At 46.5% G+C, this 26735-nt stretch overlaps 1 protein-coding gene across 2 annotated transcripts in view; it reads right to left on the bottom strand.

Moving 5' to 3' along the window:
- Positions 1-26735, bottom strand: part of ppfia2 (PTPRF interacting protein alpha 2) — a 269462-nt gene that overhangs the window by 238223 nt on the left and 4504 nt on the right. For both annotated transcript variants that reach the window (XM_090200717.1, XM_090200718.1), the window contains exon 2: positions 22944-23192. In XM_090200717.1, the coding sequence (XP_090056843.1) occupies positions 22944-23186 (243 nt within the window). In that variant the 5' untranslated portion in view covers positions 23187-23192. The remainder of the gene's footprint in view (positions 1-22943; positions 23193-26735) is intronic.

Raw genomic sequence — 26735 nt, forward strand, 5'->3', positions numbered from 1 at the left:
GGTCAACTGTAAGTGCTGTTATTGTGAAGTGTGAACAATGTGAACAATGGTTCAGCCATGAAGTGGTAGGCCACACAAGCTCACAGGATGGGACTGCCGAGTGCTCAAACGCGTAACAGGTCAAAATCGTCTGTTCTCGGTTGCAACACTCACTACAGAGTTCCAAACTGCCTCTGGAAGCAAAGTCAGCACAAGAAGTGTTCGCTGGGAGCTTCATGAAATGGGTTTCCATAGCAGAGCAGCCGCACACAAGCCTAAGATCACCATGCGCAATGCCAAGCATCGGTGTAAAGTGATGTAAAGCTCGCTGCCTTTGCACTCTGGAGCAGTGGAAAGCCAGTCTCTGGAGAGATGAATCACGCTTCACAATCTGGCAGTCCAACGGACAAATCTGGGTTTGGCGAATGCCAGGAGAACGCTACCTGCCCCAATGTTTTTCATGGTTTTGGCTAGGCCCCTTAGTTCCAGTGAAGGGACATCTTAACGCTAGAGCATACAATAACATTGTAGATGATTACGTGTTTCCAACTTTGTGGCAACAGTTTGGGGAAGACCCTTTCCTGTTCCAGCATGACAATGCCCCTGTGCAAAATGCAAGGTCCATACAGAAATGGTTTGTCGAGATCGGTGTGGAAGAACTTGACTGGCCTACACAGAGCCCTGACCTCAGCCCCATCGAACACCTTTGGAATGAATTGGAACGCCGAGTGCGAGCCAGACTTAATCGCCCAACATCCATGCCAGACCTCACTAATGCTCTTGTGGCTGAATAGAAGAAAGTCCCCGTAGCAATGTTACAACATCTAGTGGAAAGCCTTCCCAGAAGAGTGGAGGCTGTTATAGCAGCAAAGGGGAGACCAACTCCTTATTAATGCCAATTATTTTGGAATGAGATGTTCGGCGAGCAGGTATCCCCATACTTTTGGTCATGTAGTGTACTTTCAAACTGAATGGCATCCCTCTGCTACACTTGAGGACGTGTTTGATACCCAAATCTCCTCATCTATCCTTAACCACAATCCTCCTCCATGTCATATCTGGATATCTGGATCCTGGTTACCTCAGGCTCGTCACACCAAATCAAGCACCTGCCAGGTCACTTTGCTAAGGTTATGTGCCCTGAACTGAAAGGGTAGGAACTAGTGAATCTCTATAAAGCTCCAACCTGGAGCGGGTCTGGGACACCATCTGATCTGCCCTGTGGACTACCTGCAGAAAGACTTCCCTCCCAGGGTGGTGCAGCAGCTGGAGACTGCAGCAGCGGTCAGGGTCCTGGCACTCAACTCTGGGAACAAAACAAGCAGCTGGGGGAGCGATGGGTGGGCTGGCCCTCTTTAAAGGCAGCCAGGCTGTAATTATCACAAATAACATAACCAGGCTAGCGCCAGGAAGTTGGCTCTAACTGGTGGCCAGTTACACTGCTATAAAATCCTGATCCATTCTGACTACAACAACCAGTCCAATAGCCTGAATAAATAGAGAATGTTGTTGGTTCCATACTTCCACCCTGGGCTGTTAACTCAAAACACTCTTTGTTCACTGGGTAATTGGGTTGTTTTGAATTTGCAATTCTGACCTTGAATTATCATTAGCACAATTGAAGTAAAGAATTCAAGGTAATGTTCTCCGTCACCTTGACTAAAAGCAGAACGGTGCATAAGATGGAGCGTGGCTGGAGCCTTACTAATGTAACCTAGTCATTTATACACCCCAATCCCCTCGTAAGACCTCCCAAACTACTCACAACAGTTCCTGTTTTCACCACTGTTATTAGGAGTGACATTATAATATGCCGTGCTCTGATAAGCCCAGGGGAGGGCACACCTTAGTCACATCAGTGGGTCGTATTGTGGACCCCTGTAGAGAGAGGAGGGTTTCTCTCCATCAACCACAGCATTTACCACCCCTCTGAGTCCTCAAGGTCCCTTACAACACGAGGATAGATGCTCTGATGATTGACTCAGTCACGAGCAAAGGAGACAATGTTGTACCGTAAATCAGTTCAGATTAGGTAATAGGGAAGGAGAAATGAAAAACCTGTATGAAAACGCTCCACATTTCCCACTACGTATCGCATTCAGGTGATATGAATGTAGAGTATTTAGTATAGAGATTGAAGGGGTGCGGCGATATTATAGAATACTTTTCTATGCTATGAAAAGCTATATATAAAAAGCCCTGCTGTTTGGCCAAAGCTTGTACCATAGAAAGCCATCTTTGTTGAGATCCGCCCAGTAGCAGAGACGGTTACGGCTGCAGTTATGGAAGCTAGCTAGGACACCCTGCCTTGTGGATGCATGTGGATTTCTCAGCAGTCCTTGAACAAGCATCTTATCCAGTGCAGAGTGGCTATGACATCATGTTCTATTTCTGGCACTCAAGTGGAGCATTCGGAAGCTGAACGGTATCCATTAAATGGGGGACCAGCTGTATGTTCTAAAATACCAGGCCTTCTTCCTCTCATTCATCTGGTAATTCACTGCTATTCAGAGCACACACTGTTCCCACTTGACATGGAGGGTTCAAGTTTTATTCCAATGAAATAACGCTCATAAAATCATGAATTATCAGATGTTCATTTTGTTGCTTTAATTTGGTGTTGGTATTTTAATTATGCATCTCCTAATTCTAGTTCCCAGCGTATACTCCTCAGATTATGGAGTGTAAGAGAGGATATCATTCACACACACACACACACACACACACACACACAGTTGAAGTCGGAAGTTTACATACACTTAGGTTGGAGTCATCAAAACGCGTTTATCAACCACTCCACAAATGTCTTGTTAACAAGCTATAGTTTTGGCAAGTCGGTTAGGATATCAATTTTGTGCATGACACAAGTCATTTTTCCAACAATTATTTACAGACAGATTATTTCACTTATAATTCACTGTATCACAATTCCAGTGGGTCAGAAGTTTACATACACTAAGTTAACTGTGCCTTTAAACAGCTTGGACAATTCCAGAAAATGATGTCATGGCTTTAGAAGCTTCTGATAGGCTAATTGACATAATTTGAGTCAATTGGAGGTGTACCTGTGGATGTATTTCAAGGCCTACCTTCAAACTCAGTGGCTCTTTGCTTGACATCATGGGAAAATCTGAAGAAATCAGCCAAGACCTCAGAAAAAAAAATGGTAGACCTCCACAAGTCTGGTTCATCCTTGGGAGAAATTTCCAAATGCCTGACAGTAACACGTTCATCTGTACAAACAATAGTACCCAAGTATAAACACCATGGAACCACGCAGCCATCATGCAGCCATCATACCGCTCAGGAAGGAGACGCGTTCTGTCTCCTAGAGATGAACGTACTTTGGTGCGAAAAGTGCAAATCAATCCCAGAACAACAGCAAAGGACCTTGTGAAGATGCTGGAGGAAACAGGTACAAAAGTATCTATATCCACAGTAAAACAAGTCCTATATCGACAGCAATATATCGCTCAGCAGGGAAGAAGCCACTGCTCCAAAACCGCCATAAAAAAAGCCAGACTACGGTTTGCAACTACACATGGGGACAAAGATCGTACTTTTTGGAGAAATGTCCTCTGGTCTGATATAGAACTGTTTGGCCATAATGACCATCATTATGTTTGGAGAAAAAAGAGGGAGGCTTGCAAGCCGAAGAACACCATCCCAACCGTGAAGCACGGGGGTGGCAGCATCATGTTGTGGGGGTTCTTTGCTGCAGGAGGGACTAGTGCACTTCACAAAATAGATGGCATCATGAGGTAGGAAAATGATGTGGATATATTAAAGCAACATCTCAAGACATCAGTAAGGAAGTTAAAGCTTGGTCGCAAATGGGTCTTCCAAATGGACAACAGCCCCAAGCATACTTACAAAGTTGTGGCAAAATGGTTTAAGGACAACAAAGTCAAGGTATTGGAGTGGCCATCACAAAGCCCTGACCTCAATCCTATAGAAAATGTGTGGGCAGAACTGAAAAGGCGTGAGCGAGCAAGGAGGCCTATAAACCTGACTCAATTACACCAGCTCTGTCAGGAGGAATGGGCCAAAATTCACCCAACTTATTGTGGGAAGCTTATGGAAGGCTACTCGAAAGGTTTGACCCAAGATAAACAATTTAAAGGCAATGCTACCAAATACAAATTGAGTGTATGTAAACTTCTGACCCACTGGGAATGTGATGAAAGAAATAAAAGCTGAAATAAATAATTCTCTCTACTATTATTCTGACATTTCACATTCTTAAAATAAAGTGGTGATCCTAACTGACCTAAGACAGGGGATGTTTACTGGGATTAAATGTCAGGAATTGTGAAAAACAGAGTTTAAATGTATTTGGCTAAGGTGTATGTAAACTTCTGACTTCAACTGTACATACATAAACTCTGTCAACTGCATTTATTTTCAGCAAACGTGTAAATATTTGTATAAACACAACAAGCTTCAACAACTGAGACATAACTGAACAAGTTCCACAGACATTTTATAATGTGTCTCTGAACAAAGGGGGAGGGTCAAAATCAAAAGTAACAGTCAGTATCTGGTGTGGCCACCAGCTGCATTAAGTACTGCAGTACTGCATCTCCTCCTCATGGACTGCACCAGATTTGCCAGTTCTTGCTGTGAGACGTAATCTCACTCTTCCACCAAGGCACCTGCAAGTTCCCGGACATTTCTGGGGGGAATGGCCCTAGCCCTCACCCTCCGATCCAACAGGTCCCAGACGTGCTCAATGGGATTGAGATCCAGGCTCTTCACTGGCCATGGCAGAACACTGACATTCCTGTCTTGCAGGAAATCACGCACAGAACGAGCAGTATGGCTGGTGGCATTGTCATGCTGGAGGATCATGTCAGGATGAGCATCTCATGAGGGAGGAGGATGTCTTCCCTGTAACGCACAGCGTTGAGATTGCCTGCAATAACAACAAGCTCAGTCCGATGATGCTGTGACACACCACCCCAGACCATGACAGACTCTCCACTTCCAAATTAATCCCGCTCCAGAGTACACACCTCGGTGTAACGCTCATTCCTTTGACGATTAACCCGAATCCGACCATCACCCCTGGTGAGACAAAACCGTGACTCGTTAGTGAAGAGCACTTTTTGCCAGTCCTGTCTGGTCCAGCGACGGTGGGTTTGTGCCCATAGGCCACGTTGTTGCCGGTGATGTCTGGTGAGGACCTTCCTTACAACAGGCCTACAAGCCCTCAGTCCAGCCTCTCTCAGCCTATTGCGGACAGTCTGAGTACTTATGGAGGGATTGTGCGTTACTGGTATAACTCGGGCAGCTGTTGTTGCCATCCTGTACCTGTCCCGCAGGTGTGATGTTCGGCTGTACAGATCCTGTGCAGGTGTTGTTACACGTGGTCTGCCACTGTGAGGACGATCAGCTGTCCGTCCTGTCTCCCTGTAGCGCTGTCTTAGGCGTCTCACAGTACGGACATCGCAATTTATTGCCCTGGCCACATCTGTAGTCCTCATGCCTCCTTGCAGCATGCCTAAGGCACGTTCATGCAGATGAGCAGGGACCCTGGGCATCTTTCTTTTGGTGTTTTTCAGAGTCAGTAGAAAGGCCTCTTTAGTGTCCTAAGTTTTCATAACTGTGACCTTTATTGCCTACCGTCTGTAAGCTGTTAGTGTCTTAATGACCGTTCCACAGGTGCATGTTCATTAATTGTTTATGGTTTATTGAACAAGCATGGGAAACAGTGTTGAAACCCTTTACAATGAAGATCTGTGAAGTTATTTGGATTTTTACGAATTATCTTTGAAAGACACACACACACACACACGCACATATATACTGTGGTGATTTTAGCATGTAAATCTTGGTGGGGCAAAAAAAAAAAAAGTGGGATGCATGCCAGAAAAGCCACTACACAACACAACACTAAACAATACATTAATTGCACTATAATGGTGACAAACAGTGCCCACAAACGGTTAGGGCCTACATAAAGCTGTCCCAACAGCAGAGTCCCAACAGCAGTCCCAACACCTTACCACTGCTACACCTTACCACTGCTACACCTGGCTGTCAGCTGAGCCTTGTCTGGCAGCCAAACAGTTCATTCAGCCTCATTTACTGCCTTTAAAAAAACATAGCTGATATGGCTGACTTACTTAAAAAATGTGGTTTCTACTGACAATTGAGATGTACAAACTATGGCATAAGGGGACGACAAGCGGATAAGAGGCAATCAGTAATTTCGATTAAGACATTAATGAGCGAGTGACGACGGATGTAGTCAATATAACTATTTGTTCAGCACTTTTGAAATGTACAGCAACAGAATCAAGAACATTGGCCATACTTACAATGTACTCCCTGTACACCAAGTCAGAACTGTAGGATAAATAAGGGGGTGTATAAGGGGGCATATGGGCTGCAATCGGAGGTGCAGTTAACTCTAATGAACTTATCCTCTGCAGCAGAGGTAACTCTGGGTCTTCGTTTTCTGTGGCAGTCCTCATGAGAGCCGGTTTCATCATAGCGCTTGATGGTTTTTGCGTCTGCAATTGAAGAAACTTGACATTTTCCGAATTGACTGACCTTCATGTCTTAAAGTAATGATAGAAATTACAGTCTATTTACTTATTTGAGCTGTTCTTGTCATTATATGGACTTGGTCTTTTACCAAAAAAGGGCTATCTTCTGTATACCGCCCCTACCTTGTCACAACACAACTGATTGGCTCAAATGCAGGAAAGAAATTCCACAAATTAGCAAGGCACACCTGTTAATTGAAATACATTCCAGGTGACCTCATGAAGCTGGTTGAGAGAATGCCAAGATTGTGCAAAGCTGTCATCAAGGCAAAGGGTGGATACTTTGAAGAATCTCAAATATAAAATTTGTTTAACACTTATTTGGTCACTACATGATTCCATATGTGTTATTTCATAGTTTTGATTATTATTATTATTATTGATTATTCTACAATGTAGAAAATAGTCAAAATAAAGAAAAACCCTGGAATGAGTAGGTGTGTCCAAACGTTTGCACGTACAGTACCAGTCAATCTAATACATGTGGTAACTAATGATAATAGTAAACAGTAATACATGCAGAATTCCGTGTTTGTGGGTAGCATATACGCTGAGGCTGACATCTGAGATATAATTTTTTCTATACGAGAGTCAAAATAAAAAATACGCAGTGGCCCTCTGTGAAGAATGCCATTTGAGGTGCAACACTATGTATTGGTTGTAACCTCATTTCACTCTCCTCACTTGAGGCCTCTCGACAGCACTGCTCTGCAATTGACTGGGGTAAAGACAGACAGAGTTTTGTGGCTGTGTTATAGTGAGACTGGAGCCGTGTTTCTAACCTCAAGGGGAGGCGTGTGTGGGTGTGTGAGTCACAGCAATATTACACCCAGACAGACACCTCCAGAACAGAACACAATGCTGGGAGAGATGACATCAAAGAGCTCTGCATGAGGCCAGCCTCCACGCACTGAGGCCTCTTCAACTTGTGCTATTCATCATGTCAACTTTTCTTCCTCTCATCCTATCCATCTTATCGTGTTTACTCTTAGCTTCATCTTGAAAACCCACAGTGAAAATGAACATGTGGTTTAAAAAATAGCACTATCAGAATCTGGCACTCCACCAATCTCACAGGAATTACATGTGTATTAATACCCTTCTATCAAGTTTGATTTGACCCAGTATTGCAGAGTACTACATTGTAATATCTTCAGTCCTTTCCCCAGCTCTGGTGCTAAACAGATATCTGCTGATGCTGATTGGGTCAGATTTGCCAGGCCATTGCAGTAACAAACAGGACATGCAGAAATGCTCACAGATGTGTGCCCCATGGGCTCCCCCACTACTCCATACCCACAATCCCCTTGAGGGGTAACCGTACCCATCCGTAGTGGAAGTTGGCTGAAGCCCAGGAAAACGGTTCCCTCTGCTGAGCCCGACACCAACCTGCAGTCAGTAGCACACCAAGGCAGTCCATACCGGAGTCATAACTGGTACCACAGCACCATGGAGCCTCCAGGCTTAGAGGGCTCTGCCTTGTGAACCTAACGGAACAAAGTGGAACTGGCAGCATGTACCTGGAGAGACTCAATGAAACTCAATGAGCTCTAGCTAAAGCCCATCCATTCTCCATCACTGCACACCTTAGACCCAGCCTGGGTCATCAGGCCTAATATTAATAATACACCGGTAAATAATCAGTGACCAGAGAGGATTGTGGGGGTTATTCAAGCCTCTCCATCCAACTTAGCTAGCTAACACTGCTACTGTTGTAAAAGAGGATGTGAGAGAGAGGGAGCTAGAAAGACGCTTTAGCTTGCAAATCACCACTTGTGGGCCTGGAAAAAACATGGACTCCACTGCGATTGTCTGTCTTGTAAAGTAAGGATATCAAGGACATATGAAGATCACTAGAAGGATACAAGGGCTCTGTGAGGACATAAATGGCCTAATAACTGCCAAGGTGACTGATCACCTGGCACCAGTTTATATGCCGAGACCTGCTTATAAACCTACCCAAACAACATTCTCATTATTTCCAAGACCAGAGGAATCCTACTGCAATATACAAAAATACAGGACTCAAAAACAGACATGGTATTTAGATCATAGTTCCCGAGCCTTAAAGGCTCTTTCACTGTGGAAGACAGCCCGCAATTACCAGTGTAGGTAGGTCTCTCTCTCTCTCTCTCTCTCTCTCTCTCTCTCTCTCTGTGTGTGTGTTGATCTACCCTGTGGCGGAGTGAACTGGGGCACAAACAATAACAGTAATAACGGCAAAACATGTGCTGCTCTGGCGGACCAGACCAGCTGACTGACTGCTTGCGTTGTGCTGCCTGCCTCAGCCTAGAGGGAGAGGGCTGCTGTGCAACAGCAGTAGCACACCGCATCCAGAGAGAGAGAACGAAACAGAGGGAGAGGAGGAGCAGAGGGGATTCGCCTCTCATTGTCCTCATCAGCTTAGTCATGTTCCCTTCCTTCCACACTCTGCCCCTTGTGAGGCTTCCACTGACTCCCTCTCGCTCACTCCTACAACCCAGACACCCCTTCAGAAAGGAATGCAATGGTTCAGTCCATGACTACACATGGTTGTTTAGTATTATTGGCTGGATCTATCTATCGGCTATTTACCTTGTGGCCAGAGTGTTGACGGATGGCCGTAACATGTATGATTTATGGACGGGGGGGGGGGGGGGGGGTATCATTGACTTGGTTCGCCTCACTAATGACACAGTCACTAACGAGAGTTATCAAGCCAAAATACAGAGGTGTCACACTTAATGCTTACCCCTTCAGATAATTTCAATGGGGCCATAATAACTATAATCATTACAAGCCAATGCTCCACAATTACTATAAAAAATCATTCCCAAGTTGATTTTCAGGACTTTGTATTGAGAAGTTGTCTGGTATTATTTCAACTGCAGCCAGTCAGACAGACATGAATGGGCATGGTGAGGGGTGCCTATACAGTAATCAAGTGCAGTCTTAGACCTTCATTCTTGTCATGGGATGACGCTGGAGAGGCGAAGCAGGTACGGGGAGTCAAACATTTAATATGGAACGGACATGGAACGAGACAGGAACAGCGTCAGCACACGTTAACACAGACAAATTACAATCAATACAGCATCGGGAACAGAGCTGGGGAACTGACAAATATAGGGGAGGAAATAAACAGGTGATTGAGTGAGTCCAATATCGCTGATGCGCGTGATGAGGGAAGGCATGTGAGGGTAAATGATGGTGGCAGGAGTGTGTAATGCAGTTCAGCTTGGCGCTGGGGGGGAAGAGCGGGAGCAGGCGTGACAATACTAACATGTGCGTGAGTGATCAATAGACTGGTTCTCTCATTACTGTCTGGCAAGGTGGGGAAAGGAGAGGAGAGCTGGGATTGGAGTCTGGGCTGGGGGGAGGGGAGGGTGTCTGATAACTAGGATTTACATCTGTACATCAACCATAAACAGAGGGCACATTATAGGGCTATTACCATATTGTTTATACTGATCCAATCCTTTCAGATTTACAATGTGTAGGGGGATAGGGCCTAGGGATCCGATTGGGATTGGACCTGCCTGAGGCTATGGGAGTGGTAGTGTATTTGTATTTATTATGGATCCCCATTAGCTACTGCCAGCAGCTACTCTTCCTGGGGTCCAACAAAATTAAGCTGTTATACAATTTTTAAAACATTACAATACATTCACAACAGATTTCACAACACACTAAGTGTGTGCCCTTTAGGCCACTACTCTACTACCACACATCTACAACTTAAAATCCATGTGTAGTGTGTATGCTATCGTGTGTTTGTATGCATGTGTCTGCGCCTATGTTTGTGTCTCTTCATAGTCCCTGCTGTGCCGTAAGGTATCACATACATGATCAAGCATTTGACAAATGTTATCCAGATACTGACTGTTAGCACTTGGTGGTCTGTAGCAGCTTCCCGCCAGAATGGGCTTTAGGTGAGGCAGATGAACCTGTAGCCATATTACTTCCACAGTATTTAACATGAGATCCTCTAAGCTTTACAGGAATGTGGTTCTGAATATAAAACGGCCAGACCTCAACCTTTGGCATATCTGTCTATTCTGTAGATCTTATAACAATGTATTGCTACCACTGTGTCAAAGGTATTATCTAAGTGAGTTTCAGAGATAGTCAGAATATGAATGCGATCTGTTACTAGCAAATTATTGATTTCATGAACCTTGTATCTTAAGCTACATACGTATGTTAACGTGGGCTATTTTAGCACTTTTCTGTGAAGCTTTATTGTTTTTATCGCTTATTGGGAAGCTTAGCAGGAGTAGATATGCTCAGGTTATTTATGTTAGTGCAGGGTGAGATGCACACAGTGGACTTCCTACCAGCGCACACCGCCTCCATGCTAACAGTATAACTGGTTCACGGGCACATGATTACTGCATACAATAGCTGTAGGATCAGCAGAAGCATTCAGGGCAGTAAGAAGGACATAAATTAGGTTACTTACATTGTGTCTTCCAATGCCCCTGGGCTAATGTACATTTGCTGAAGCATTATGACAACTCATTGACACAATTGTAGGGATTAAATGAGCTGGGCTTCATTGATAAGTCATTGTCTCAATGCAGCCTTATAATGCTGTGAAAGGATCCACGAACCCAAATGATTTGGGTGGATCCCAGCCCCCTTATGAAATTAGCTTTGTTTCCAGAAGGTATCAAAATTGTCAATAAACGGTCCCCGGCCGATCATCGCAAAATTTGAACACTACCAACAAAAGGAGCTGATCAAAAGCAGAAGAAGGGAGCTTAAAGGGACCAAGGAGATAAACAAACGTCGTAAGAGACTGTATAAGGTACAAAGACAACAAAAGATGGATGGTAGGTGTGCCTTTCTCATTGTGGACAAACTCTTTATAGATGGACAGCTATTCCAAGACAGCTCCATAACACCGTGGCTATACTAAATTCTACAGGGACTTCAGGTTACAAAAAAAAGAAGGCATGGTAACTGTTTAAAATATCTGAAAATTATGAAGTGGATATAAACACACACGTACTCAACTACATGCTTGCTTACACATACGGACTTATACATACACACACACCTGAACTCGCTCTCTTCTCTCACTTTCTCTCCTCTCCCTGTCTCTCTATTGTCGAGAAATGTTTTATAAATTTAATGTGTTTATTGTTTGTCTATCTTTTTTATGTATTTGTCTACAAGTTTATATATGTTTACAACAAGCAAGGGGAAGATATCAGAATAGGGGCATTGGGGAATAATAACATTGTACGATTGTACGAAATACAATTGTACTGTAGTGAAGCCGTCTCTAGAGTAATGTAAGGTCTCTTACATGATCATGTGAAACATCAGTTAGCACAGTTGACAGATATGTGTTGCGTAGAAACACAAAGTGGGTGGCCAGCAGAGATAGATGGCATGGGCTGAGGGAAGCTGAGGGTGACCAGCAGAGATAGATGGGATGGGCTGAGGGAAGCTGAGGGTGACCAGCAGAGATAGATGGGATGGGCTGAGGGAAGCTGAGGGTGACCAGCAGAGATAGATGGGATGGGCTGAGGGAAGCTGAGAATTGGTATGTGGAATTGGAGACAAGTGGGAGTGGAGTTGCTGTGTGAGAGAGAGAATGATGGTCAAAAGATAAAGGGGGAAAAAAGTCCAAATGAAACATAATTAAAGTACATTTGAATGACACTAAGTGTTTTTGCAACTAATGCCGGTTTGCCTGAGGCTGATGCCTTGCAGGTGTTTGTACACATGCATATACACACACTCTCATTCAAAGAAACACATACAAGAACACACACATACAGTGCCTTGCGAAAGTATTTGGCCCCCTTGAACTTTGTGACCTTTTGCCACATTTCAGGCTTCAAACATAAAGATATAAAAGTGTATTTTTTTGTGAAGAATCAACAACAAGTGGGACACAATCATGAAGTGGAACGACATTTATTGGATATTTCAAACTTTTTTAACAAATCAAAAACTGAAAAATTGGGCGTGCAAAATTATTCAGCCCCCTTAAGTTAATACTTTGTAGCGCCACCTTTTGCTGCGATTACAGCTGTAAGTCGCTTGGGGTATGTCTCTATCAGTTTTGCACATCGAGAGACTGACATTTTTTCCCCATTCCTCCTTGCAAAACAGCTCGAGCTCAGTGAGGTTGGATGGAGAGCATTTGTGAACAGCAGTTTTCAGTTCTTTCCACAGATTCTTGATTGGATTCAGGTCTGGACTTTGACTTGGCCATTCTAACACCTGGATATGTTATTTTTAAACCATTCCATTGCAGATTTTGCTTTATGTTTTGGATCATTGTCTTGTTGGAAGACAAATCTCCGTCCCAGTCTCAGGTCTTTTGCAGACTCCATCAGGTTTTCTTCCAGAATGGTCCTGTATTTGGCTCCATCCATCTTCCCATCAATTTTAACCATCTTCCCTGTCCCCGCTGAAGAAAAGCAGGCCCAAACCATCATGCTGCCACCACCATGTTTGACAGTGGGGATGGTGTGTTCAGCTGTGTTGCTTTTACGCCAAACATAACGTTTTGCATTGTTGCCAAAAAGTTCAATTTTGGTTTCATCTGACCAGAGCACCTTCTTCCACATGTTTGGTGTGTCTCCCAGGTGGCTTGTGGCAAACTTTAAACAACACTTTTTATGGATATCTTTAAGAAATGGCTTTCTTCTTGCCACTCTTCCATAAAGGCCAGATTTGTGCAATATACGACTGATTGTTGTCCTATGGACAGAGTCTCCCACCTCAGCTGTAGATCTCTGCAGTTCATCCAGAGTGATCATGGGCCTCTTGGCTGCATCTCTGATCAGTCTTCTCCTTGTATGAGCTGAAAGTTTAGAGGGACGGCCAGGTCTTGGTAGATTTGCAGTGGTCTGATACTCCTTCCATTTCAATATTATCGCTTGCACAGTGCTCCTTGGGATGTTTAAAGCTTGGGAAATCTTTTTGTATCCAAATCCGGCTTTAAACTCCTTCACAACAGTATCTCGGACCTGCCTGGTGCGTTCCTTGTTCTTCATGATGCTCTCTGCGCTTTTAACGGACCTCTGAGACTATCACAGTGCAGGTGCATTTATACGGAGACTTGATTACACACAGGTGGATTGTATTTATCATCATTAGTCATTTAGGTCAACATTGGATCATTCAGAGATCCTCACTGAACTTCTGGAGAGAGTTTGCTGCACTGAAAGTAAAGGGGCTGAATAATTTTGCACGCCCAATTTTTCAGTTTTTGATTTGTTAAAAAAGTTTGAAATATCCAATAAATGTCGTTCCACTTCATGATTGTGTCCCACTTGTTGTTGATTCTTCACAAAAAAATACACTTTTATATCTTTATGTTTGAAGCCTGAAATGTGGCAAAAGGTCGCAAAGTTCAAGGGAGCCGAATACTTTCGCAAGGCACTGTACATTTAATAATGCCAGACATGCACACAAACATATACAGTTGGCATTGCTGTTATGATTTCAGTTGTCCTTGACGTCCTTATTTTATTTATTTTGCATTGTTGTTTTCTTCTGTCATTTCCTTTTTTCTCTTTAGTTCATTCTCTTGGTTGTTGGTGCATTGGGGGGTTCTTGGAGGTGGGGAATGGAATTAATTTAATTTTCTATTTTCTTCCCGGGGGGGGGGACTGTGGGGGGATCCTGGAGGGTTTCGGTTTCACAAATTGTGAAACCGTGATCATGAAAAAGGAAACTATGACATACATTTTATATCACTATCATGCACATAAGGATGGCTCTCTGGCTGACATGTTTGATAGTGTCTTGATGCTGTATTGTTTGTCCTTCATGTTCTAATACTTTAATGTTACCCCTTCCTTGTGTTATTTGTAATAAATAATTATTTTGAAAAAAAATATATAAAAATAAGTACACTTAAAAAAATTGTCAATAAATGTTACACCCTCAGAGACCCAATAGTCTCGTAGCCAATTATGGAGGCCTAGAAGTCTGCGTTCAATCCCACGATTTAGGGAGGGCAGAGTGACCGATATTATGGGGGGTTTGTTGGTGTCAAGTAGTGGCCCAATGTAACGGTTTTCTTGGTGAGAAGGAGAGTCGGACCAAAATGCAGCGTGTAGATTGCGATCCATGTTTAATCAACAAACGAAACACAAATCTAAATACAAACACTACAAAACAATAAACGTAACGAAAACCGAAACAGCCTATACTAGTGAAAACTAACGCATAGACAGGAATAACGACACATAGGACAATCACCCACAAACACACAGTGAAACCCAGGCTACCTAAATATGGTTCCCAATCAGAGACAATGACTAACACCTGCCTCTGATTGAGAACCATATCAGGCCAGACATAGAAATAGACAAACAAGACATCCAACATAGAATGCCCACCCAGCTCACGTCCTGACCAAACTAAAACAAGGAAAACACACACGAACGATGGTCAGAACGTGACAGTACCCCCCCTCCAAGGTGCGGACTCCGGACGCACAACTTAAACCTATAGGGGAGGGTGTGGGTGGGCATCTGTCCGCGGTGGCGGCTCTGGCGCTGGACTTGGACCCCACTCCATAATAGTTTTAGTCCACCTCTTTAGCGTCCCTAGATAGGTTACCCTCCTTAATGACAGCTCAGGACAGAGGGGCAGCTCGGGACAGAGGTAGCTCGGGACTGATGGGTAGCTCAGCAGAGAGGAAGCTCAGCACTGAGAGGAAGCTCAGCACTGAGAGGAAGCCCAGGCAGGTAGTTGGATCTAGCAGATCCTGGCTGACTGGCAGATCCTGGCCGACTGGCGGATCCTGGCCGACTGGCGGATCCTGGCCGACTGGCAGTTCTGGCAGATCCCGGCTGACTGGCGGATCTGGAAGAGTCTGGTTGACTGGCAGATCTGGAAGAGTCTGGCTGACTGGCAGATCTGGAAGAGTCTGGTAGACTGGCAGATCTGGAAGAGTCTGGTAGACTGGCAGATCTGGAAGAGTCTGGTTGACTGGCAGATCTGGAAGAGTCTGGTTGACTGGCAGATCTGGAAGAGTCTGGTTGACTGGCAGATCTGGAAGAGTCTGGCTGACTGGCAGATCTGGAAGAGTCTGGCTGACTGGCAGATCTGGAAGAGTCTGGCTGACTGGCAGATCTGGAAGAGTCTGGTTGACTGGCAGCTCTGGCTGCTCCATGCTGACTGGCTGCTCCATGCTGACTGGCAGCTCTGGCTGCTCCATGCTGACTGGCTGCTCCATGCTGACTGGCAGCTCTGGCTGCTCCATGCTGACTGGCAGCTCTGGCTGCTCCATGCTGACTGGCTGCTCCATGCTGACTGGCTGCTCCATGCTGACTGGCGGCCCTTGCTGCTCCATGCTGACTGGCGGCCCTGGCTGCTCCATGCTGACTGGCGGCCCTGGCTGCTCCATGCTGACTGGCGGCCCTGGCTGCTCCATGCTGACTGGCGGCCCTGGCTGCTCCATGCTGACTGGCGGCCCTGGCTGCTCCATGCTGACTGGCGGCCCTGGCTGCTCCATGCAGACTGGCGGCTCTGGCGGCTCCTTGCAGACTGGCAGCTCTGGCGGCTCCTTGCAGACTGGCAGCTCTGGCGGCTCCTTGCAGACTGGCAGCTCTGGCGGCTCCTTGCAGACTGGCAGCTCTGGCGGCTCCTTGCAGACTGGCAGCTTTGGCGGCATCCTGCAGACTGGCAGCTCTGGCAGCTCTATGCAAACTGGCAGCTCCTTGCAGACTGGCAGCTCCTTGCAGACTGGCAGCTCCTTGCAGACTGGCAGCTCCTTGCAGACTGGCAGCTCTATGCAGACTGGCAGCTCTATGCAGACTGGCAGCTCTATGCAGACTGGCAGCTCCTTGCAGACTGGCAGTTCTGAACAGGCGGGAGACTCCGGCAGCGCTGTAGAGGCGGAAAGCTCTGGCAGCGCTAAACAGGCGGGAGACTCCGACAGCGCTGGAGAGGAGGAAGGCACCGACAGCGCTGGACAGGCGAGGCGCACTGTAGGCCTGATGCGTGGTGCTGGCACTGGTGGTACTGGGCCGAGGACACGCACAGGAAGCCTGGTGCGGGGAGCTGCTACCGGAGAACTGGGGTGTGGAGGTGGTACTGGAAAGACCGGACCGTGCAGGCGCACTGGAGCTCTTGAGCACCGAGCCTGCCCAACCTTACCTGGTTGAATGCACACGGTCGCCCTGCCAGTGCGGCGAGGTGGAATAGCCCGCACTGGGCTATGCAGGCGAACCGGAGACACCGAGCGCAAGGCTGGTGCCATGTAAGCCGGCCCAAGGAGACGCACTGGGGACCAGCTGCGTAGAGCCGGCTTCATGGCATTAGGCTCGACGCTCAATCTAGCCCGGCCGACAAGCGGAGCTGGAATATACCGCACCGGGCTATGCACCCGCACTGGAGACGCCGTGCGCACCACTGCATAACACGGTGCCTGTCCGGTCTCTCTAGCCCCCCGGTAAGCACAGGGAGTTTGCGCAGGTCTCCTACCTGGCGTAGCCATACTCCCTGTTAGCCCCCCCCCAAGAAATTTTTGGGGCTGCCTCTCAGGCTTCCAACCGCATCGCCGTGCTGCCTCCTCATACCAGCGCCTCTCTGCTTTCGCCGCCTCCAGTTCCTCTTTGGGGCGGCGATATTCTCCAGGCTGTGCCCAGGGTCCTTTACCGTCCAAATCGTCCTCCCAAGTCCATTTCTCCAAGTAATGCAGCCTCTCCCACTGCTGCTGCTGCTCCTGCCTCTGTTCCTTCTCCTGCTGCTGCTGCCTGTTGACACGCCGCTTGGTCCAGTTGTGGTGGGTGATTCTATAACGGTTTTCTGTATGAGAAGGAGAGTCGGACCAAAATGCAGCGTGTAGATTGCGATCCATGTTTAATCAACAAACGAAACACAAATCTAAATACAAACACTACAAAACAATAAACGTAACGAAAACCGAAACAGCCTATACTAGTGAAAACTAACGCATAGACAGGAATAACGACACATAGGACAATCACCCAAAAACACACAGTGAAACCCAGGCTACCTAAATATGGTTCCCAATCAGAGACAATGACTAACACCTGCCTCTGATTGAGAACCATATCAGGCCAGACATAGAAATAGACAAACAAGACATCCAACATAGAATGCCCACCCAGCTCACGTCCTGACCAAACTAAAACAAGGAAAACACACACGAACGATGGTCAGAACGTGACACCCAATCAGTTCTTTAAAAGCCATCTTCAGCTGAGCTGAGCTGCCCAGTGGCCCAGTAGCAGTAGGAATGAACAGCTGGAGCAGCCTTAAGACGAGGCGGGAGACACACAGAGGGCCTGAGGCTCTCTGACTACAGTACAGTAACACAGCTGATGAGGAAGCCTGTTTCAGGGGGAGAGTACACACAGGCAGGTCACATGGTCCCAACACCATGCTGCAGGCCCTGTGGCTGTCTGTGTGCGCGTGCCCTCCCTCCCTCTCTCTCTCCCACTCACTTACTCACTCACTCACTGACCCACGAGTAAGGTGTTGTTGTGGGGACTCCTTCAGCTGGTGAAGAGATCAGAGGTCCACTGTAGCAGAGATTTAGAAAAAAATCACAGGGATGAATGAATAAAAGAAGATGTGCTTTTGCATCGGGTGTTGAAATACTGCTTTTAAAGAGCACAGCAGAGGAATATCTACCGTCTGTTTTTGCAGTCTAAGCTAACTCCCCAATGACCCAAAGCTCATTTGGACATGATCAACCTTAGCATACTGAGTAAGGCAGGACTCCTACAGGTGCAAGAGTGCTGTCAGAGTCAGAAAGTGAGAGCCACGGCCGTCTCTGCTCTGGGCAGCCAGTCAGTCCATGTTGTTTGGACGGCCATGACAGAGACACCACAGAGAGAGAGGCTCCAGCAGGACCTGAGCCCACTGCCAGCTGGGTTTGTTGTGCTACCAGCTGAGCGGCCGTCCAAAGGCCCTCTCCCTCTCTCACTAGTCACCACAGTCTCGGGTGAACGTGCCCACCACGTGCTGCCGTACAAAGGCAGCGGCGGCTTAACCATGCCGTTAAAGTCAGTGGCTTCTTGCCAGCTGGCGCTGCCTTGCATGGGTTCCAAGCGGGCATGAGCTGCCGACACAAAGGGAGCTAATGGCTGCCCACTGCCCACCACCGCTCCATGCCCCCCCATCCCACCCCTCTTTTCTGGACCACAACACAACGGACGGCGGGATGGATGGAAAGAGGTATGTTGTTGCATTGTTATGCACAACGCGGATAGGATATGACCTCGAGGCGTGGAGGGGGACGGAGGATGTCACTCCGATCAGCCAGACGTGACGTGACAAGGAACAGAGGAGCCGTGACCCTGACAGAGAAATGGAGAGAGAGAAAGAGAGAAAGGGAGAGAGAGAGAGAAGGAGAGAGAGGGAAAGTGGGACTATAGGGAGGAGGGTTGGGAGGGGCCTAACTGAAGCCTGCTGCTACAGACCTCTCTGTTAGTCGAGAGAGAGATACCGGTGTGGCTCCACCACAAGCTACTGAATGAGGCCACTTCCATTTCTGAAGAAAGTCTCCACATCTCTCCTCATCTCACCACCCTCTCTACACACACAAACACAAACTCACTCACCCGGCAGCTATCTCTCGTCTTCTTTAAGATCTACCCTAATAATTATGTCTACCAGCTTACTTAATTCCCTGCACTGCCTCGTAGTACTGAAAAAATCAATGGTTCAAAGTGCTTTGAAAAATACTACAAACATAACCGTGCACTGTCAAAATGATGCAACATATGACAGTCTACTACAGATATACATTGAGTGTATAAAACATTAAGGGCACATTCCTGATATTGAGTTGCACCCCCTTTGCCCTCAGAACAGCCTCAATTCATCGGGGCATGGACTCTACAAGCTGTCGAAAGCGTTCCACAGGGATGCTGGGCCACAGTTGTGTCAGGTTGGCTGGATGTCCTTTGAATGGTGGACCATTAATGATACACACGGGAAACTGTTGAGCGTGAAGAAAATCCCCAGCGTTGCAGTTCTTGACACAAACCGGTGTGCCTGGCACCTACCACCATACCCAGTTCAAAGGCATGCAAATATTTTGTCTTTTGCCCATTTACCCAAGGCAGATATACACAATCCATGTCTCAATTGTCTCAAGGCTTAAAAATCCTTCTTTAACCGGTCTGCTCCCCTTCATCTACATTGATTGAAGTGGATTTAGCTTTCACCTGGATACAGCTGGTCATTCTATGTCATGGAAAAAGCAGGCGTTCTTAATGTTTTGTACACTGTTTTATAAAAATCCGTTATCCCGTTCCTTGTCCAACAGGCTCTCTCTCTCTGTACAAGGAATATGTATATGTCAGCCATTAAAATGGGAGACAGGAGCCACCTTTTCTCCTGGGTAAGTACCTCCCCACAATTACAGAGGTCCAACAAACTGCCTCATAAAGCATTAGTGTGATGTTGATATCGCACAGGCTTATAAAAATGCTGCCACCACATTAATTAATGGAAGCATTTGTGCATGGGGGTAACATCAGGGGAGGGATCCAGATTGCATGGTGACATCTCATTTAAAATGGTGCCTAGGAGCGCCACAGACTAGTACGTCAACATCGCTGTCATTAGACAGTGACAAGCCGTACATCATTATGAGGTGTTTTTACTAGCAGAGGAAACGTCTGTTAGAAAACGTGGGATAATGGCAGAGCTATTTCATTTTGTCGCCATTTCATTTTCCGTCCCCAGACGTTTTCATCCGGGAACGAAGCGGCATACTGACATGACAGGAAAGATGCTCTCGATGCTACGACCACTGCCAGATGTAAGCACTCTGACGATGGATTTCAATATGTGAGTTGGAGTTTGAAGTAGAGGTTGCAGCTATAAAAACGTGTCCTGTGGAGCGCTGTGGCTATTTTAATATTTACCCGACTTTTCTTCTCATCAATCAGGGCAATGCATACTGACAACTGAACGGTGTTTCCAAACAGAGCACGACAAACCCTGTCTTTCACAAGGAGATGTGTGTTTTGGTCCAGTGTCCCTCTGTTTCCTTCCTCCAGCCAGCCTCTCTACTGTACGGTATGCCGGTGTTATAATAGCAGCTGAAGAGGGTGAGAGACACCCTAAGGCAAAATATACAGTTGGAGCAAGAATCCAAATAACCCTGAGTTCAAGTCACACGGTCACATGAACGTATGAATCATAACAGATACAGTCACTGAGGCTAAAGATGGAACAAAGAAGCCACAGACTCACAGGGGATATACTGAACATACATCTACTGTGTAACCCTATGGCCGGGCCTGTAACCCTGCGGCCGGGCCTGTAACCCTGCGGCCGGGCCTGTAACCCTGCGGCCGGGCCTGTAACCCTGCGGCCGGGCCTGTAACCCTGCGGCCGGGCCTGTAACCCTGCGGCCGGGCCTGTAACCCTTCGGCCGGGCCTGTAACCCTGCGGCCGGGCCTGTAACCCTGCGGCCGGGCCTGTAACCCTGCGGCCGGGCCTGTAACCCTGCGGCCGGGCCTGTAACCCTGCGGCCGGGCCTGTAACCCTGCGGCCGGGCCTGTAACCCTACGGCCGGGCCTGTAACCCTACGGCCGGGCCTGTAACCCTACGGCAGGGCCTGTAACCCTACGGCAGGGCCTGTAACCCTACGGCCGGGCCTGTAACCCTACGGCAGGGCCTGTAACCCTACGGCAGGGCCTGTAACCCTACTGCAGGGCCTGTAACCCTACGGCAGGGCCTGTAACCCTACTGCAGGGCCTGTAACCCTATGGCAGGGCCTGTAACCCTACGGCAGGGCCTGTAACCCTACGGCAGGGCCTGTAACCCTACGGCAGGGCCTGTAACCCTACGGCCGGGTCTGTAACCCTTATATCAATTCTAAGAAAATACATTTAAAACGTTCCAAGAGCAGATCATAAAAAAACTCCTTTTTGGTAGTATTATGTGATTTCAGACACATTATTATGGTATTATAAGACCCGACAACCCCTTTTAAGTTAGTGTTTGCCTGTGTGATCAAATCACAGCCAATACAGTCTGTGTGCTTTGTTTGTCTCTAAAACCATGTGGATTTACAGTCGGTATCGGCCAGCACCTCCTGTGAACAAAGTCCTCTTTTCTTCCAGTGAAACCTCAAGAGAAGCAGGGGGAACTTGTGACTACAATTACTGACACACTTTCTGCCAGCGAGATAATCTCTACTTTAATAGGAATTATTAAGCAAGCCATTATTTGCTCATATCGCTGGGAAACGAACAACCAATGAACACACTAGACCCAAAATGTCAGCGCAATTCCTTTCCATTTCACTGCTTCTCACTGTATTCCAAGTTGTGTTTTTATTGCCATGGGACGACTATGGATGACTGCATTTACATTACAGTTCTTTAGCAGACGCTCTTATCCAGAGCGACTTACAGGAGCAATTAGGGTTAAGTGTCTTGCTCAAGGGCACAGACAGATTTTTCACCTAGTCGGCTCGGGGATTCGAACCAGGGGCCTTTCAGTTACTGGCCCAACGCTCTTAGCAGCTAGGCTAACTGCCGCCCTTGAAACTAATTTTGTGTAGCAGCTCACCTTCAATGAGATGAGTATTGCAAAAGATTATATATAAATATGAATACCACAACCAAAGGGTTCTTTATCTTAATCTTCAACCAAACAGAGAACATGCAACTTGCTCACTTTGTGAAATGTTGATGGGTCTTTATTTTCACATCATGAAAGGAAGATAACTAAAATATGTTTTTATTGGTGATGGTCTTTTTGATTTCACCTATGTTCTTAATTACATTATTAACTGGGTGGTTCGAGTCCTGAATGCTGATTGGTTGACAGCCGTGGTATATCAGACCGTATACCACAGGTATGACAAAACATGTATATTTACTGCTCTAATTACATTGGTAACCAGTTTATAATAGCAATAAGGCACCTTGGGGGTTTGTGGTATATGACCAATATACCACGGCTAAGGGTTGTATCCAGGCACTCCGCTTTGCATCGTGCATAAGAACAGCCCTTAGCCGTGGTATATTGGCCATGTACCACACCCTCCCCAGGCTTTATTGCTTAAAAATAGAAATTGGACTATACTGTATGGTATGTGCAATGAATATACAACATTTCTCATCTCTGAAGTGGCCTTGATGGACCCCCCCCCCCCCCACACTCCTAGTTGTAACCTAGCTGTATCACATGGTCCAGAACATTGTGCTCAACACACATGGAAGGAATTGGCTCCTATGCGGTACAATACCTGTGGCATAGCGGAGCTAAGAAAATGTGCACAGTTGTGTTCTATCAATTTCTATGCGTTTTACCTCAGAATAGAATTGGACCATACAGTATGGGCATTGTACACACAAACACTGTCATCTCCAATAGCCATGAAGGACCTTCATGTTACTGTATGCTTAACATACATTAAGAAGGAAGAGTGTCCTGGGTGGAACGGTATGTTACCTGTGGCAGGGCGGAGCTGAGCTGGCGCTGCAGTGAGTCCCGGTCGTAGATAACGTCCTCCAGGTGCTGCTGGGACATCCCCAGGCTCTCCTGGGTCTCCCTCAGAGTGTCCAACAGGCGGTCTCTCTCATCCAGCATGTTGACCATCAGCTGCTCAAAGTGGGAGTCTGGGTCCGAGGCGCTGCTCTGAGAGCCCCGCTGAGCCGTGTCCTCGCTGATGGTGGGCATCACCTCGCACATCATCACGCCCTGGGTGGGGGAAAGGGGGTCAAAGGTTAGCCAGGTCAGAGGGTGATGCTCAGTGGTTGTTCTATGTGAGGTAGGGCAAGGTTAAAGGAGTTATATTGCGATGTTGTTACAGGAAAACCTCTTGGATCTTACAACAGTCTAATGATCAAGTCATAAACCTGTACATAAAACTGATGTTTTACGTGATGATTAGGTGATTCATTCTGTGTTTCAGTCATACAAAATACAAAGATCTCGACCAGAAATAGAGATGATGTAGTCCTACACTTTCAGAGCTGCAGCACCGTGAGCCGCCATCTCATCTAGAGGCAGCATGAACCCTGTGTTTCCTGTGTTTACAAAGCCTTGATTGGTGTCACCTTCCATCAGACTCAAAGACACCAGGGACATGACGTGAGGGATGACAGAGGAGAGTGTCTCCACTGTAGGGGGCCAGACGGCTTAGAGAGCTCTGGTCCTCAGTGACCTCCTGCTTAGTGCAGGGAGATTCTCCTGGCAAGGACATGTGTGTGTGTGTGTGTGTGTGTGTGTGTGTGTGTGTGTGTGTGTGTGTGTGTGTGTGTGTGTGTGAGAGAGAGAGAGAGAGACACACACTTGGAGCATGGCTCCACATCTCTCCAGTGTTTCAAGGCTGTGTCAACGTCTTGGGAGGCTGGCCATTCGTTCTGCCCTAGTTTTAACACTCATACTATTTTATGGGCCAGCCTGTGTCTGGTTGCATAATGCAGCAGATCTAAACTATTGTGAATATCTGAAGCTATATCATTCCTAGGAGGTTTTGGCTGATCTTTGCCTTCCACCTCCACCGGTCTGTACCTTGCCAGCTGTGTCCACAACCTCACAGAAGCAGATGTTGACCTATGACAACGCAGCTCTTTAACCATCCCCATTACTCACCACATTAATGCACGCATGGAACAACCCTACATATCTAAAACACGCATTCACACTGTCCTCTTGTCCAACATTCCATCACTTCAGCAGAGACGTGAACCACAGACACTACAAATGTGATGTCACAGAGACACAGACCAATAGACAGACCTATGGTCAATCCCCTTGCCATCAATGGGTAGCCAATATAATGGCAAGTCTGTCTCTCAGCAGCCTCTCCTAGCAGGAGTCTGGGGTCTCAGCGCAGGCCCCGGCACACAGCCAGCCTCCCACCGCCTCCCGTTCAGACACCATCCGTTACCATTTAAACCTGAGAGACCAGACTAGACTAGAGAGCTGGAGTCCGTGATGATCATGCAGTCCAGCTGTATAGTAAAACCTTCTGTTCCAAACACAGGTTGTGTACAGCGGAGGACCTAACTACAGATGGGGTTCATGTCTTTAAACAGGAAGAGAAGAAACAATTGTAGCAATCATGAGTGTCGCACACTGTTACCACACAATAATAACTCGTAATTGAATGACACCAATTAGACTTGATTACAGCTCATTCAGTCTTAGTGTCTCAGCAACACAGAAACAGGTCCCCATCTCAACCTCAAAGAAAACACAAAAATTCCACCAATGGATTTTCCCATTTCTCTAACTATGTTAAAGCAGATTTCGGTTTGGCTCCTTGGAAAACCAAATTTCTCCCATAATGCCAGGGTGCCACTGCATATTGTCGCTACGCAATAGCACGCTTATATAAGCTGTGAATTTTACCAAGTACAGTGGCAGGCAGGTGGGCAGGGGAGCAGGGGGGCAGGGAGGCAGGCGGGCAGGCAGGGGGGCAGGGAGAGAGGTTTGAGTTAGTGTGTGTTGGCTTATGAACTCCCCCATGGCTTCTTAAACTAACATAGAACACACAGTGAACATTGTTTAGTGTCTCAGGCAGTTTGTGTGGTGGACTGCTTCTTATTGCCATGCACCGTAGTGTGAACGTGATGCAGTTGGTTTAAAATACACCCAGGACAGAGCTAACAGCTCATTAGCTTTCATGTCACCGTCTCTGGGGCATAATCACACGAAACAGACAGAAATGTGTGTACTGCTGAGCGTAGCATAGTGATACAATCAGAGGCCTACAACCTAGTCTGACCATATCTGTATTTTACACTATCATGGGCCAGATATTAGGCTGTTATCAATATGTTGTCAATAAAAACAACTCTATAGCCAATTCAATCCTTTATTTTGACCTTTATGTCAGAATAACCGCACCCAATAACGAGACAAACCAGAACAAATGGATGTGGAGTCCATAAATGCAGTACAGAAAACGAGGCAGGTTAAGTCGATAGAAAGTTTATCAAACAAAATAAGACCAGCGCGACCGCTTCAGCGCCCATTTCTAACTACCCCATAAAACCACTAAAACGCAAGGACAAGGATGAAATGGAATGATATCAAATCAGAGAGAGGGGATGAGACGCTCAATAGAACACATTCTGCACCACACAGGCAGCGGGGAGGTGGGAGGAACGTGCACTGGCAGGATCAATGGGTCTTGCTCCCTGTGCCATATGCCAATTAATGAATTATTCAGAGGGATTGGAGGGCTGGGTTCCCTTCCCAATCAGTGAATGATAGAGGCCTCTAGTGAACGAAAGTCAGTTTAAGCATGGGCAGCGCCACTGAGGGATTCCACCATTTTAAAGAGATCAAAGTAGCCAACTGGGTGGGGATTCTTATGGGTTGTAGCCTCAACGTCGCAGCCCATGCTGTCACAGATGCCAAAATGCCTCAAAAGGAGTCCTCCATCTATCTCTATGGGTGCCTCACACCCAATAGTCAAAGCCTCCCTGAAACCTTGTGGTGACAGCAGCCATAACACATAGCTCCTCATGAGATTATACTGTATCAACAACTGTAGGATTCTACATTCTCTTTATGGAGGAGTAAGATTGGAACCGTCCTTGGGAGTATCACTGTACTGTATATTCATTTCTTAGATATTTAATTGAATATTTACTGACTATGGAGGTCAGAAAGCACATAGAAAATCTTCACAAATGAAAAGTCATGAGAAATATTACAGCACAGCAGGTGGCTAAACATCCACATTGGAACTGGGACCGAGGCACTTACAAATGTTCGACCCAATGGTCCTGCACTAACCACTCCACAAATCAGCAAGTTCCCTCTAACTTCCTGAATGTCTTGACTTAATCTAATTAATGGGAACAATTCACTGTGTAGATATTAGATAAGGAGCTACACAACAGCAGCACAAGGGCCTGGTCCAGAGTGATACAACAGGAACATGGAAAGATGTGTAGAGAGGGATGAAAGAAATCAAACGAAGCCTACACATCAGGGTGAAATCACATCAGAGACACTTATCAGTAATATTAGAATGCTCTAATTTGAATGATTTGGTTCTGACACTCGTCAAAAATAACATCTTATTAACAGGTTATGACACGTTTTTAAAAAAAAATATGTCAATCATTTGACTCTGTCAATAATTTCATATGAACCACCAGTCCTCCGTAACTACGTTATAGAGGGCATGCTTAAAACCACATGTTGATGAGTCATATTAAACACCACACCTACAAAACTGCAACACATTTCGAAGGTGTGAAATATTAGTCCAGATCAATT

Source organism: Oncorhynchus mykiss, chromosome 15 (assembly GCF_057628025.1).
Source record: "Oncorhynchus mykiss isolate SJ-2025 chromosome 15, ASM5762802v1, whole genome shotgun sequence".
Classification (NCBI taxonomy): Eukaryota; Metazoa; Chordata; class Actinopteri; order Salmoniformes; family Salmonidae; genus Oncorhynchus; species Oncorhynchus mykiss.